Source organism: Orbicella franksi, chromosome 12 (assembly GCF_964199315.1).
Source record: "Orbicella franksi chromosome 12, jaOrbFran1.1, whole genome shotgun sequence".
NCBI lineage: Eukaryota > Metazoa > Cnidaria > Anthozoa > Scleractinia > Merulinidae > Orbicella > Orbicella franksi.
Genome location: NC_138156.1, coordinates 10,738,111 through 10,752,464, shown reverse-complemented (window position 1 = coordinate 10,752,464; position 14,354 = coordinate 10,738,111). Strand labels below are relative to the sequence as shown.

Here is a 14,354-nt window from a genome sequence, read left to right as displayed (position 1 = left end):
AAGAAAAATTAATTATGATTTTTCGAAAATGCCCCACAGAAGGCCTTCGCAAAATTTTAGCGGGCATGCTGCTGGTTGAAGGAGTGTTTCTCAAAAGTATAATGTGATCTGGAGTCCTGACCAATGCCCATGTTTAGTACTAGGGCTAGTGTACCGGGAACAGGAAAAGAAAACTTTGGGCACTAACCTTTTGGAACTACAGGAGTACGATCAACATAGCTAATATTCAGACGCGAAAGCTTGCTTGACACAGTTTTGCACCGATTATTTTTTCTAAGTTTCCTACATAAATTCTTAAGTTTCCCGCATAAAATAATATTACCTTGAAGCAAATATTCTCCAAACGTACTCTTTGTTCGGGATAACGCATGAATAGCCTTGAATTCACCTAAGATTCCTCCAAAATTGGGAATTTATAAGATAACTGCTGCGGCGTGAGTTGCCTTAAGTTTCGCCTAAACACAATTGCTGAAATTGGGTCATCACAGGCCTTGGACTATACAGAAATTCCATATTAAACATATTTAAGAAGTAAAAGTGTTTGTCATATGATTATTGCCAAGAAAAAAAAAATAGTGTACCGTGAATGTACCTCAGATGTACAGATAAGATGTCGATTTCAGTCGGCAAACACGCTGAAATGTCAAAGCTATTTTGGCAGCTCTCCTTCTCCACTTTTTGTTTATTTCGCATTGCGCGTTAAAAAGCAATACCAATCCTGGGTACTTCAGAAATAAATTATTTTACTGTTTATATTTGATTTTAGAAATGGCTTAGAAGCTTTGCCTTTTTTATTCAACAGTTTTTTGTTTTTTTTTTCGTGTTGCTATTTTTGCGTAGCCCTTCGCGGTAAAATTAAATTATGCAAATTGCAGAAGTCTGACGTCAACAGCGTTTTACTCAGTTTACCTAAGAAATAACGAATTTATTTTTGCGCTTTGCGTCGTTTTTGCTGTTTGCAATGGCAGGATCGTGTTCCTTCTCAGCAGTTACAAGTGGCACGTGCGGAAGTAGTCGTGAATTTACAGAATGTGTAGCCCTAAACAGTTGTGACGGCGATATCAGTTGGCATCTACAAAATCACCACCTGTCAAGGGAAAATGTTTGTGAGAAGGATCTAATCCTGACAGGTTAAAAATGTGACGGTTTGTCCGGCTCATCGTTTTACCCTAGGAAAGTACTGGCAAGCCCCTAAGACTTGCCAGTATCCAAAACATCATGGCAAGAAAACGGCGGTGACTGGAACACATGTAATTAATTTCAAGCTAGCCAGGGAAATTAAAAACATCTTTGGAGAAGCTACACCCGTTGGTTCGCGTAAGTTTTAACTTTGAAGATTTTATTTTGTAACCACTGCATATTGTTTACGTTTGAATGCCCTAACGGTAATACAGACTTCATTTTCCCATGAGTCATTTCACGAGTGCCGTTTGCGAGACTATCGGACACCCTGCCGCAATGAAATATAGTTTGTTCTGAATGTGAATATTACACAAAATTCAAAACAACATTAACAAAACTTGCTCATTTTTTTACAAAGCTGCTTAGCATTACAACTTCCGGCTGGTTGGTCAGGGTTTTCGAGTTTTTTCGTTTTGGATGGGGGCAGGTGGGCATGGTGTGTAATCGTGCGATCTTCATGCCGCAGATTCTAGGTATTTTACAAACCCTTATGAGGAAGTTTGTTAACATTTATTTTTGTTATACTAGCAATCTGAACAACGTGCAGGAAGCAACACAGTGAAGACGTTGCTCAAAAAACAGACTGGCTGTACCCCAAGAGGAACCTGAAGACAAGACATCCCATCAAAGGTATGTAGCGAGTGCAATCCTCCAGGGGGGAGCGTTGCGTGACATCCCAAAAAACGGCTGCGAAGGAGACTAATATAATACGTACTGAACAAAACGAGAACTGGGAAATCTTATGCAACTAATCACATGATGACCGACGAGTTAAATTTTAAATCAAGTGCACGCAGGGAAAATGTCACGCACGTTTGAATCCTACATACCGGCGCCTAAATGCGAACTGAAAGCATTTAAACTCAGTTGAGTGATTCAAACGAAAAAACTTGAGTAATATATTGTCACTAAATCCATTCGAAATGGTTCGAAATTCATCACAATCAAGTCAATAAAGAAACAACTGTTCTCTGACGTTACAAGCACATATCTTGATTGAGGACTTTAAGATCAACAATGTTTAGCTGCTCTCGTGCAGTTTAGGAGCCTCTAAAAGAACGATCTTGTCGATGGGACGTTCCAGGATCGCGGACTTGGTTTTCAGCTGGAATCTCCTCACCAGCCCGTCTCTCTTGGTTGGTTTTACATCCAGGATGAGACCAAGGGGCCACAAGTTTCTTAGGGAATTCTCGTCTACCACAAGTGAAATGTCTCTGGACAGCTTCAAAGTTACACTTTTACCTTTGCAGTGATTGCCTTCTCACTTAAAGCAATTCAACTCCCAGATACTGACTTTTAAAAACAAACTCCAACCGAATGGAATAAAACTAAGTATAATCCCACAAGTACGCATTGCGGACCTATTGTTTAGCATTTGGGTTGGTATTAGAAATTAACCTACAAGTCCTCTAACGTTTTCTGAGCCTTTTACGGTTTCCGATTGTACATTCCCATTTAAACTTAGCTCTCGTGACAACGGAAAACTACAATTTCTCGTGTCGCAATCGGAAAAGGGTAGATTGTTTTTTGTTAATTATTATTGCAGCAATTAGACAAATTTGTATATTCTTTTTAGCCTCGACAATTTACAATTACAGTTACACCCATTTTCATCATAATCACAGTTCATCCTATGAGGAAATGATTTCAAATGAAGGCACCTGCAGGGGAAGTTAAAACTTGGTAAAAAAATTAATATACATATATTAATCATTACTTTTTGTAAAGGGAATTCCACAAGCAATAACTCTTCAATTACCAATACTAGCATTTTCATTTTCACTTTTCGATTACCTTTTTCCCTACTAGTTACAGAAAACCTGAGCTTATGCACTATGGGTGCAGATGTTTTAAGAACTGAACTTTTCTAGTTCTGAGCGCTTCTGAGCAATGCCGATATCCTTGTGTTGAGTTCTGTTAAACTCGCCCTTCAACCCGTGGGGTTTGGGTTATGACACTAGGAAACATCCTTTTCACTATATACATCCCTCGTTTGCAATTATATCCCATCGTTTTTCAGGTGAACAATACATGTTTTTCAATGCTCATTCTGTGTAAGACGTTTCCTCATGCCCAGCAAACAATTTTTGCAACTAACGCTGCCACAACACCGTGTCTCCTCAGTTGCGTCGTTAAAACCGTGCACACATTATATTACCCGAGGTGCGAGCGAGCGCATCTTTGACCGTAAGTAACCTTGCTCAGTAGGCGTGTTTTCAATACAAATTACAGGTTCGAAGCGTCTTCTCAAGATATCAGAAAAAAAAGCAACGGACAGCATTGATTCTTTCGAATTTGGGAGCAATTCTTGGAAGGATTGGTAAAGCCATGGAGCGCAAGGTTCAACCAGTTTTAATTACAAAATAAACTATTATTTACAATATGTCAACTTCACATTTCTTACAAACTTAATTTACAAAATCTTATACAAACAGGGCTTTCATACTTCAGAATAAACCTTAACCCAACTATACATTTGTAAATGATTTTTGCACCATATATAAACCTCATGCATTTTTCTCCACAAGTCAGGGCGATTGCACTGTCGAAGAAGTAAACGAGGTTGCGCTCATTTGATCTCAAGCGTGTTACGAAAAAGTTACTATAACAAATACTTGGTAAAAGGACAGCAAACAACATGACCTGTTTAGATTTATACCATGTCCAAGGGACTGAAAATGAGAATTGATTACCATATTATTTCAATTTTAAATGGATATCCAGCACCATTTCTTTCGAGAAATCACTGAAAGCATGTAAAAGGGATCCTAACTAAGGAATAAATGTTAGTTATCAAACTGACAAAGTGACTTAACAACAAGTGTCACTCAATAGAAGTTAACTTCAACAAAACGATCGTAACCAAAACGTACACTACTTTCCATCAAAGTAAGTATGGACACTGCAATACCTTTTGAACAATTTCTTGGACCTTGAAGGTTTTCCTAGCACTTCTGAAATTCAAAAGCTCTTCACAACTCAGAGAACTAAGTTGCTTATCTCTTGTTAGAGAGAGGAGGAAACAGATGAAAAAACCCTGTAAATTTGTTTTCCTAAATTCTTCAGTACCCGTCTCTTTACTGTCTGGTTAGAGAACTAAGCAAATCCCTCAAACTGTACCACCACATCCAAGATAGGTAACAAAACGGAACAAAAGAATAACTTTAAAGATAAGCCGACCACCAGGCTACAATATACACCAGACCAATGAATATAAAACTGGGTGGTTACTAATTAAAGATGTTGGGATTCAAGGAGTTTTCCAGGTTTACAAAATATAACATATTTCGTTTTCACACGAGGCTTTCAAACTGTTCACAAATTTGCTCATGCCACTAACAGCTCTAGGATTAAAACACAGGTGAAAGCTATTTGTATTATTCAGATTTTCAGCAAATGAGTTCATGGCAGTTCGTCATCTGAAAAATTAACAGCCTTTTCAGGTGATAACACCTTTGGAGGAAGTCTGGTTAGAGAACTAGGCAAATCCCTGAAACTTTACCACCACATCCAAAATGGGTAAAAAAAAAAAAAAAAACAGACAAAAGAGTCACTTTAAAGCTTTAAAGCCGACCACCAGCTACAATATAGACCATACCAATGATTATAACATAACTGAGCTACTACGCGCGCGCTCATTGGTCGATAGGTGTGTTTAGATGAGAGTATGTAAACACAGTTGTGACGTTTTAGATTCGCGCGTATTTTTGAGAATTATTTTATAAAAGCAATAGAGCACTTTTTCCGTGTTTACATAGCCTCATCTAAACACTCGGAGGGTTGGGAGAATTCTCGAAAGTTATGCAAACCCGAGACGTAGCCGAAGGTTTGCATAACTGTCTCGAATTCCCCAACCCTCCTCGTGTCTAGATGAGGCTATGTAAACACGGAAAAAGTGCTCTATCGCTTCAATATAAAACGGAGTTTGTACCAATCAGAGATGTTGAGATTGCAGGAGGTCCAGGAGTTTTCCCGGTTACAAGTGTAAATTTTCCATAACCCAGATGGTGTGAAAGTTAAAAAGAATCGTGATTTGCGAGGAACTGACCTTTAAGTATTTGTGGAAAGTTTAAGGAAGTATTTTCATTTCCACAAAATACGAGAACATGGAAAAGTGACAAAATTCTAAAACTTCAGCATTTACAAGAGCAATGTAAACCCTGATAAAAAGGCTTTTCAGCATTGCAAAAACCACCATTATTCAAACAAAACTCTTTACTTGTATCATTTGCAAGTAAACCACTTTTTACGTGAATAATATCAAACAATTTCAGTTCCTCGTTTGAGATCATTCAATATTCATTGAACATTATAAGTTTGTCTATCAATGTTGTTACTCTGTCTCCATACGCTTGACATGAGGCAACACCTCCCACTGTGGGACATGCAGATCAAACTCAAGAGCTATCACTGCTTGGAATTCAAACTTCAGAAGTTCCTTGGCTGATATGCGAAACCTGTCCTCAATGGCCTGCAAAAAGTGGCATAAAAGTTAACTCCATTTCGTCAACTCACAAGGTGCATGGCGTATAGTACAGTTTTAGAGTGAGAAAGTCTTTCTTAAGATCGTACTGAGCACAAACAATTAGAAAAAAATTTTAAGAGCTTGCAATAGTATGTGAGCATTCAAATAAACGCTTTCAGTAACGCAGCGTCGACACTAAGTTGGAGAAATTTGAAAACGCGGCTTCATTCCTACTGTTAGGCCACCCGTCCACACTATCTGCCACGAAAATGGAGCTTCTCGAAAACGCTCTTCAAACCGGAGGAATTTGAAAACGCATCAAACACAAATCCAAAATGACCGGTGATTGTTGCGTTTTTAAATTCCTCTGGCGTCGTGTGGACGGAAAACATTTGATGCGTTTTCAGAGTGAAAACGCCGTTTTTCACATTCCTCTGTCGTAGTGTGCACGGGGACTAAATGTGTGTACTAGCATCGCAAGGAACCACATGAACCTTATTAAGTTAAAGTTTGCAAAAACACGGCACATACAAACGTCAGCCCTTTTTTCACTAAAATCAACTTTTTGGACTTAAGTGAATAATAATAATAACATGATGTTTTTTCACAACTTTCCAAAGCTATCACGTATGGCAATTTTTTCCAAGGCCTTTTTCAAGGCCTGTGAGAGCCATGAATAAACATAAGAAAAAAAATTACCTCAATCAGCTCCTTTATTTTGTCTCTTTTCATATCATCATTAAATTTCGCAGCTAACAACAAACAGGAACCTAAAGATGCATGTAACGCGAAACAAGTAAGGTCAAATTTGTCGAATGAAGCAGGAAAAAAATGGAACCTCTTTCATCCATAACAGTTTTTTTATGTTAGCATTTCTGAAAACTGTAAAATGCAAGGGCAGTCACCGAATTATCATAACACACTGCCTTAAAACTGCATCACTTTAATAATAATAATAATAACAATAATAATAATAGAGCGGTTTTCAACTGAGTGTTGTCAAACCAAAACCAAAACCAATTACTTACCAGTTAGACTTCTCAGCTAATCTTAAACTGTATTAAAACCAAAACCAAAGTAATTGTCTAATTACTTTCGACACTCAACTGAAAACCGCTCTAATAATAATAATAATAATAATAATAGTAATAGTAGTAGTAGTAGTAATAGTAATAGTAATAGTAATAGTAATAGTAATAGTAATAGTAATAGTAATAGTAATAGTAATAGTAATAGTAATAGTAATAGTAATAGTAATAGTAATAGTAATAGTAATAGTAATAGTAATAGTAATAGTAATAGTAATAGTAATAGTAATAGTAATAGTAATAATAATAATAATAATAATAACTTTTTTAATGTGTCAAATTGTTTTAGCCAAGGGATAACCCTCTATTAATAGAAGACACCTACCTAAAAAGAAATAACAAAACCTAAGAACAATTTAAAAATTAGTCTATTTACAAGTTACAAAACCTAAGAATAATTTAAAAATTAGTCTTTCTACAAGTTTCATAAAAATACTTAACAATAAAAAATATATATATATATAATTAAACATTTAAAAAAAAACTTAATTAATTATTGCATAGATTACAGCTTCAGCATCCCTTATCCAGTAGAGTTTCCAGGTTTGTCTTACATATGTTTGTTTTTAAAACATTAATACTGGCAGCCAACCTTAATTTGCTGGGGAGCCTATTCCATAATTTTTGACCCAGATATCAATAGTTTTCAGAGGTTGCACTGTGCAAAGAAAAGCTACATGTTGTACATGTATAGAAAATTCCTGTAGATTCTTTAACCCCTTGCTGCGCTACATTAGATACCTCCACCTATTCAGTCTTCATTAGACAGGCATTAAGACATTAGAATCCTACCTGCCAGCAGCTTTCTGTTTGCTTTACTTATCTTTTCCTGTCAAAAGAAATATCACAACACAGTTTATGTTGGATACACATTACACTTGATATCTTCATGTACAGGCATACTTAATTAAGGTACCAGTTCAGATAACATACAGTTCCATCAATTAAAAACTACACCTAGGATGATACTCATTCTGGTTATGCTGCATGCGCATGTATACGTTGCAATCCACGTACATATATACACACATCAGTAAATGTTTACATATATACGAAATAGCCTTTTGGTATGTGTGCATGCAAAGCATCTTACTGCAGTGAGATATTCATGGTATTTTCCAAAGACTTTTAAATTCATTCTGATAATGTTTGCAAGTCATTCAGATGTTTCCAATCACTTTTGAAACATTTTCAAAGTTTGCAGAGGCCTTCAAAAGATTTCTCAGGAAGATCTAACTTATTTTGACCTTATTTTATTTGAAACAAAACTACTGATTCAAAAGCCTGAAATTGAAAAATAACCTTATAGCCTTATACTGTAACTAGCAGGTTTCCAGCCCTCTAATTGGCTGCAGTCTTAATGGCATGACATAAATCAATTTACATGCACTGCAACGAGAGCATTCCTAAACTACACCATACAAACAATTTGGCCACAAAAATTCCTAACAAAAAATTCTAACAAGTGATTGAAATAACCTTACCTTCAAAATTAGTTTTTCAAAATATACAAATGCATAAGCTACTGTTGTCAGATCCAGCTGACATTCCTGATAGGAGATAAGAAAACAAAGGAATAAAATTTGTTTTCGCCAAATGACATACATGTACAATTATTAATTTTGTTAAGTTTATGTTGTACCCCTTTGCATGCAGCGCAGGCCTATGGTCATTTACATTATATAAATGTCATGGGTATGAATTTTATAATGTTCACCATATTAGAACCACACCTCACACATGCAAACATCCTTTAAATCCTGGCCACCTTGTTAGTCTGGCATTTTGCATATCTTTTTGGCCCAAACAAAATTCCAGAGGGTTGGGGGATCAGCAAAGAGCGGCACCTTGGAGAACCTATATGTGTATCGTGTAACACCATGGGCTTTACTATTACAGTGAGGAACAATGCTATTGCTATCAGTAAAACTATAAACACTACCCATGCCCACTGAGATATCTAAACACCAGAAGCCTAACAATTAAGTTCTGTAACTGAGATACAAAACCATACTAACTGTCTTGTACATTAGTGTCATGAATTAACAGACCTAATTTCATTCCAAACACAACAACTTATACTACAACTTAATATTATAGTTCATTTCCAACAAAGAATCCTACCTGTGATATAGCTATTTTAACAATATCTTTCTTAAGGCTATAAAAAGACACAATAAAGATGAAAATAAATACTGTGTTTCTCAGTAGGCAATTTCCATGATGGTGTCATCTGACTAAAACCACCAGGATCTTTTTTTTTTCTTTTTCTCATGCTAATTAAGGCAATTGTAAATATTAAACCCTACTGCTACTTCAACATTTAAATAACAAAGGGAAAACAGAATGAATTGTGTTAGTTGTTGCCAAATGACAACATTGTGCAAGTCTACTCTTGAATAGCTACAAAAGTTATGTACATACATGTACAAGTCACTAAACCTGAGGCAACCAGCGACAAAATGTTTATTACAGCTCATGAACAGTAAGTAAAAGGTAAAGTTGTGCATTAAGGTGACTGGACATTCAGTCCAATCTACAAGTGGATTCTGACCGTGAAAGGAAATGTGACAGTAAATATCTTGTCCAAGAGTACAACACAATGACTCCGGACAGTGCATCTATACCCATTTCCCATCGGTGAACTTAGATGAATCCATCATTGCAATGAAGTTGAAAATAAGTTCACTTGGTACCTTCTTAGTTTAGTGAGTGTGATGTTGAGGTTTGGAAACTTTTCCCTGAACTGTTCATTCAAGTCCTTTTTCAGCTCAGAGGGCTTTGCATATGCTACCATGGATACCTAGAAAAGAATCAATAAGAGATTTACTACTGACAAAATCTAAATTCAGTTGCTAAACCAAACAGCATTTTAGTTACATAATTAATTAGTAGGGCATTTCTGAGTGCTTTTTGCCAAAATGAGTCCCACTGCAAAGCAGTTCATAAGAAAATGAGCGTAACTAGTATAAAATCAATGGAGAGGTTAGAAATACATCCAAGCTCATTTTCAAATGACAGAATTTGCACAAATTGAGACTCATTTTGAAACAGAGGCAAAACGTCTTAGAAGGAGCTATTTCATTATTTACAACCCATTAATTTAGTGAATGTTGATGTCTCAACTGCTGCAAAGGGAGTAATTTCATGATGAACGTGCATACATTTACATAATGCCTGATGCATACATACCAGGTAAGATGCAAGGTTGAGAACCTTCCGGTGACGTCCTGAAGTCAATTCAGGGTCATCAAGCAGATGGGGATGGTATCCACTTGGTGATGTAAAAGCGCTGTCACCAGACTCTGTGAGATAAGAAGTAATAAACAGTAAAACCTTCCTCTGGATCTAGGGTTGTCACTAAGTGCTGGCTGCCAGCTAAATTCACCAGCTGCAAGAGAGGTGATAACTGGATGGATTTTGGTGGGCGATCACTCAGTAAAGGACAACAAATGGTTATTAGGTTGCGCACATACAATCATAATTTCGATATCTGAACTATATTGAACCATCTAAATCAACTAAATGAAAAGTTTGGAATAAATTCCTGACTACCTTGAGTATCGGTGCCACTATAACGAGTAAAGTACTTGAAATAGTATCTTGTTTTGAGCACTTGTTTAGCATGTTCTCTTTCCGTGATCTGCGTCCACCATCTTATAAACACAAAGCTTGGTAGCCCCGCATTCAAGGCGTTGCAAAAGATTGGGGACAAAAATTTTGTCACAGGTCTCCCACGAAAAATGATGACTGGCTCAATGAAAATCTTAGCTGGGATCTCGACTATTTTCTTAGCTACAGCCCTGTGGATCATTAATTAAAAATTAGTATTTCATAAGTAAATTGACTAATATATTTACAACAAAATTTTACCAACGGGAAAGACAAAACTAAGGCAATTCACTACCAAAAAGAGCATATTTATAAAGCACAATAATTGTTATCATCTTTACCTTGTGATGCTCCACCAGGATCCACTGGCAAAGACATAGATCTACTGGCAGCAGCTTCATTCCATCTGAATGGGTACGCTGAAATAAGGAATGATCTGTACGATACAGTCTGATGGCAAAATCAAACGATCTATGAGCCAAATACATGAATTGACAACACAGATAAAACTATGTTTCAGGTTTGCCAATTTCTTGATGACAACAACATTCATTCTTTGAGCTTCATAGCATATTAAACATGTATGTATACTTTGGGTTTTCCTCACACTTTGAGCCAAAGTTCAAGTTCATGTTAAGGTGTACAGTGCATGTTGCTCTTACAAATTTTAAGTGGCTAATGCACAGAACTTTTTTGGGTCAAATCCTACCTTGTACAGGCTAAGGACATTTCATTAAATTCAGGCCACAAAGACACAAGAGAAACCAAAAAATACCCAAGCTTGGTAGCCAAGTAGGTACTGTACAGTACATGACTTACATTAAGATTTACATAGACATGTACAGTACCAGAGCAAGCACCATGTTTTCTTAGTGGTGACAAATTTAATGCTAGAATCATTCTTCGTTTTGCTGACAAAGGAAATAATAGGTACTGTACACAGTGACACTGTACCTTATCTACTGTTCCAAGTTCAACTCCTTCAATGCCAACAAATTGGCTGGGTGTTGCTATTGATGTCTTCCTAACGCTAGTACCAAAAAGACAGCAAACCACTTTTTATAAGTTATTTGACAATGTCTTGAACTTTTATACTGTCTTACTGCATGTACGTACACATTACTACTAGTTGTGTCTTAAAACAGTTTGTTTTAGAACATTGGTCAGATGGTGACCAACATTATACCTGCCAAGGCTGTGGTCTACGAAAAATTACTAGGGGCCCCAAAGGTTCCTAACCACAAAAACCTGGGTGCCCAGCACTTAAGCTTAAAGGAAAAAAGTAAGTTTTTTCAGTCACCCAAAGGCAAAAAGTTGTTGCCTGTGGCACTAAGGCACAAGTTTCTAGAGCAAAGCCCTGCCTGCCAACATTTTGTAAGTTAAAGGCAAGAAATTTTCATCCCAGGAGTACCAGGAGTTTCGAGGATGACTTGACTGAATTCAAATGGGTTCTGATGATGTCCCAAAGAAGTAAGTCTCAGACCTACTGTAGGATATGTTTTGTCAACATGTTGTTAAATGTGATTGTTCCCTCTAAAATTTAATAGAATACTGGAGGAGGTACAGTAGCATAATTCACATTGACAGGGCAAAGGCCTTTTTCCTTGTGTTGGTTCTAGTTTGCATAATTACACATTAAGAAAGTTTTTGATCTGTTAAGGCACGAGACTCGTGCTTAAGCGCAAGAGTTGGTAAGTATAAAACATGTCTGGGTTACCTATATTAAAATACAGAAAGGAAACTGGTTTGAAATTACGAATACTCGAGATTCACCTCATTCCTTCCTGGCCTGCTTCTTGGTTCTCTTTGTGATACTTTAAGACTGAGTATGTAACTACTGGGGCCTTGTGAGATGAACACAACACTATCCTGTGATTCAAACACGACAAAATCAATCATTAATTGGGACAATTAGAGATATAGAGATATTGTGAGAAAACTCATGAGTGCACTGCTACAAGACGTAAAAGTTGTACTTCCATAACTTGAAAGAAACACAGAACTACATAATTTTGGCATGAGCTGTTGATGCAACAATGGAACATCCAAAGGGAATTTACATTTCCATATACTAGGGGAGAAATACATTTTAAGCCACACACACAAAACACGATCTTGATACCTCTTAGGGGTTCTTTTCAAAATTTTCAACAAGCACCCCCATCCCTGTTATATGGGAGTCCCCCCCTGGGATATTTGTACTAAAACCCCACATGAGCTTTAATTAATATAATTAGCACAAAGGAGGGACACGTACACATTCACATAATGCCCCTGAATAATAACTCCTATTGGCTTTCATACTTCCAACAGCTGTTGTAGAACTTATCTCCTTGCGTAGTACCACGTAGTACATGTGTACAATACCTTCAATTAAATTATTCATGATTAAGATATTCCTTCATTAAATGTTAATTTTCATGACACAACAGTTCCAATTCATTTAGGGGTAACGACATAATTTGCTAAATCGTTCGTTACTGGTCAAATATACCAGAATATGAATTAACCCTTACCTTTTGTCATTTGCTCTCCTCTTGTAATGAAACGAAGATCCCATTAAGCATGAAATTCGATGTTTGCTCCTGCACACACCACCACTACTCGTGGACGTTGAATCAGTCGATTGCGATTCAGACATTGAAACGCTCCTTCGCACAACCACAGCACTGTCTTGCCGCTTCCCTTCACAGATAGCGTCCGTTACGCTTCGTTGTCTGTTTATAACCCGTTTAGTGCTTCCTTCCTCACAGTTCGAGGTCGACGGCTCAGAAATCGAATGCAGCAGAGTTCGCCTGGACGACAAGATATCAGTGTTTCTTGTCACATTTTCGTGGCTTCTTTTCGTTGCACTTTTCTCCGTTTTCCGTTCAACTTCTTCCTTAACAATATTTCCGTCGAGAGAAATATTCGAAAGGAAAGCACATGCCGAAGCTATGCGCCGTGACTTTCTTCTATTCGTGCGGCCAGCTGTCACAGCCGCCATTTTGGCGGTTGTTGACAAATATTGAGCCCGACCCGCTAGCTGTGCGCTAAAATAATTCTCAACCAAGCCCTCCCCCGAAAGGTATATCTCAGTGATCGAGCTCCTAACCGTGGGAGATCTGGGGCCAGGTAGATACATTAATTTTCTTTAATTTTCCAGGAGTTCATCTGAAAACACCTGATTTTTTGTATCAGGGACAGACCATTATTTTTTTCAGGGTTTGAAACATAATCCCAAAAAACAATTCGTGCACAGCAAAAAGAGGGCCGAAAAAAATTGTGCAAAGGGAGCCATGGGGAAACAAAACATCTCACAAGTGCTTTCTACTAACCAGGTTCTGATATTTGATGTTAACAGGAATTCTCGCACAACTGCTTGCCCACCAAAAAAAAAGCATGCACAACCTTAAGGTGAAAAAAAAAAATGTAATGCCCCAGAAGCCCAACTGCTGTCCCACCCCCCCCCCCCCCCGCACCCTTACCACAACCCCAAAAAGTTCATCCCTTAATTTGCTGACTCAACATAGTAACATCGTAGTTTGCAGCCCTTCATAGGGTCATCATGCAACCTTTCTGCTAGGAAATGTGTCACTATTACAAGTGTGACACACTTTTCCTGAATTGTTTCTCCTTCTGTGCATTATTGACCTGACCCTCTTTGAAACCTCTATTTTGATTAGATCTACACCTCTTTGGCTCTTAGAGCTAGGGCATTGTTCGTGTTGTTTACCTATTGTTTCATTTGGCCAATTATAAAGAACCTTGTTAACGGGGCAGATCGCCTTCTGTGCAGAGGGGCATTTTTGTTTTTGAACAATAGTGATGCTACATGATCATCAGATCTTAGTGATTTCTCCTGCAGGGGTTGATGAGCTGGGCCTGTAAAGAGCAACCCCAGGAGACCACATTTGATTGAGACAGGGATACTGGGGTGTGGTATCATCTGGGGTGTTCAGAATAGAAAGCAATTTTTTTCAATTTCAGGGTTAAGGAGAGCAGAATGATACTCAAGGAAAATGATA

The 14,354-nt window shown here is 37.4% G+C and overlaps 1 protein-coding gene across 1 annotated transcript; it reads right to left on the bottom strand.

Moving 5' to 3' along the window:
• Positions 1–5,277: 5,277 nt before the first annotated feature.
• On the bottom strand, positions 5,278–13,786 carry LOC145462626 (CDK5 and ABL1 enzyme substrate 1-like). The gene is made up of 11 exons (XM_081446199.1): positions 12,864–13,786; positions 12,121–12,216; positions 11,302–11,377; positions 10,689–10,797; positions 9,928–10,040; positions 9,432–9,538; positions 8,860–8,896; positions 8,220–8,285; positions 7,528–7,564; positions 6,347–6,417; positions 5,278–5,653 (listed from the first exon to the last, which is right to left on the bottom strand). Exons 1-11 carry the CDS (start codon positions 13,469–13,471, stop codon positions 5,516–5,518), a joined length of 1,458 nt encoding a protein of 485 aa, XP_081302325.1. The 5' UTR covers positions 13,472–13,786; the 3' UTR covers positions 5,278–5,515.
• Positions 13,787–14,354: the final 568 nt, after the last annotated feature.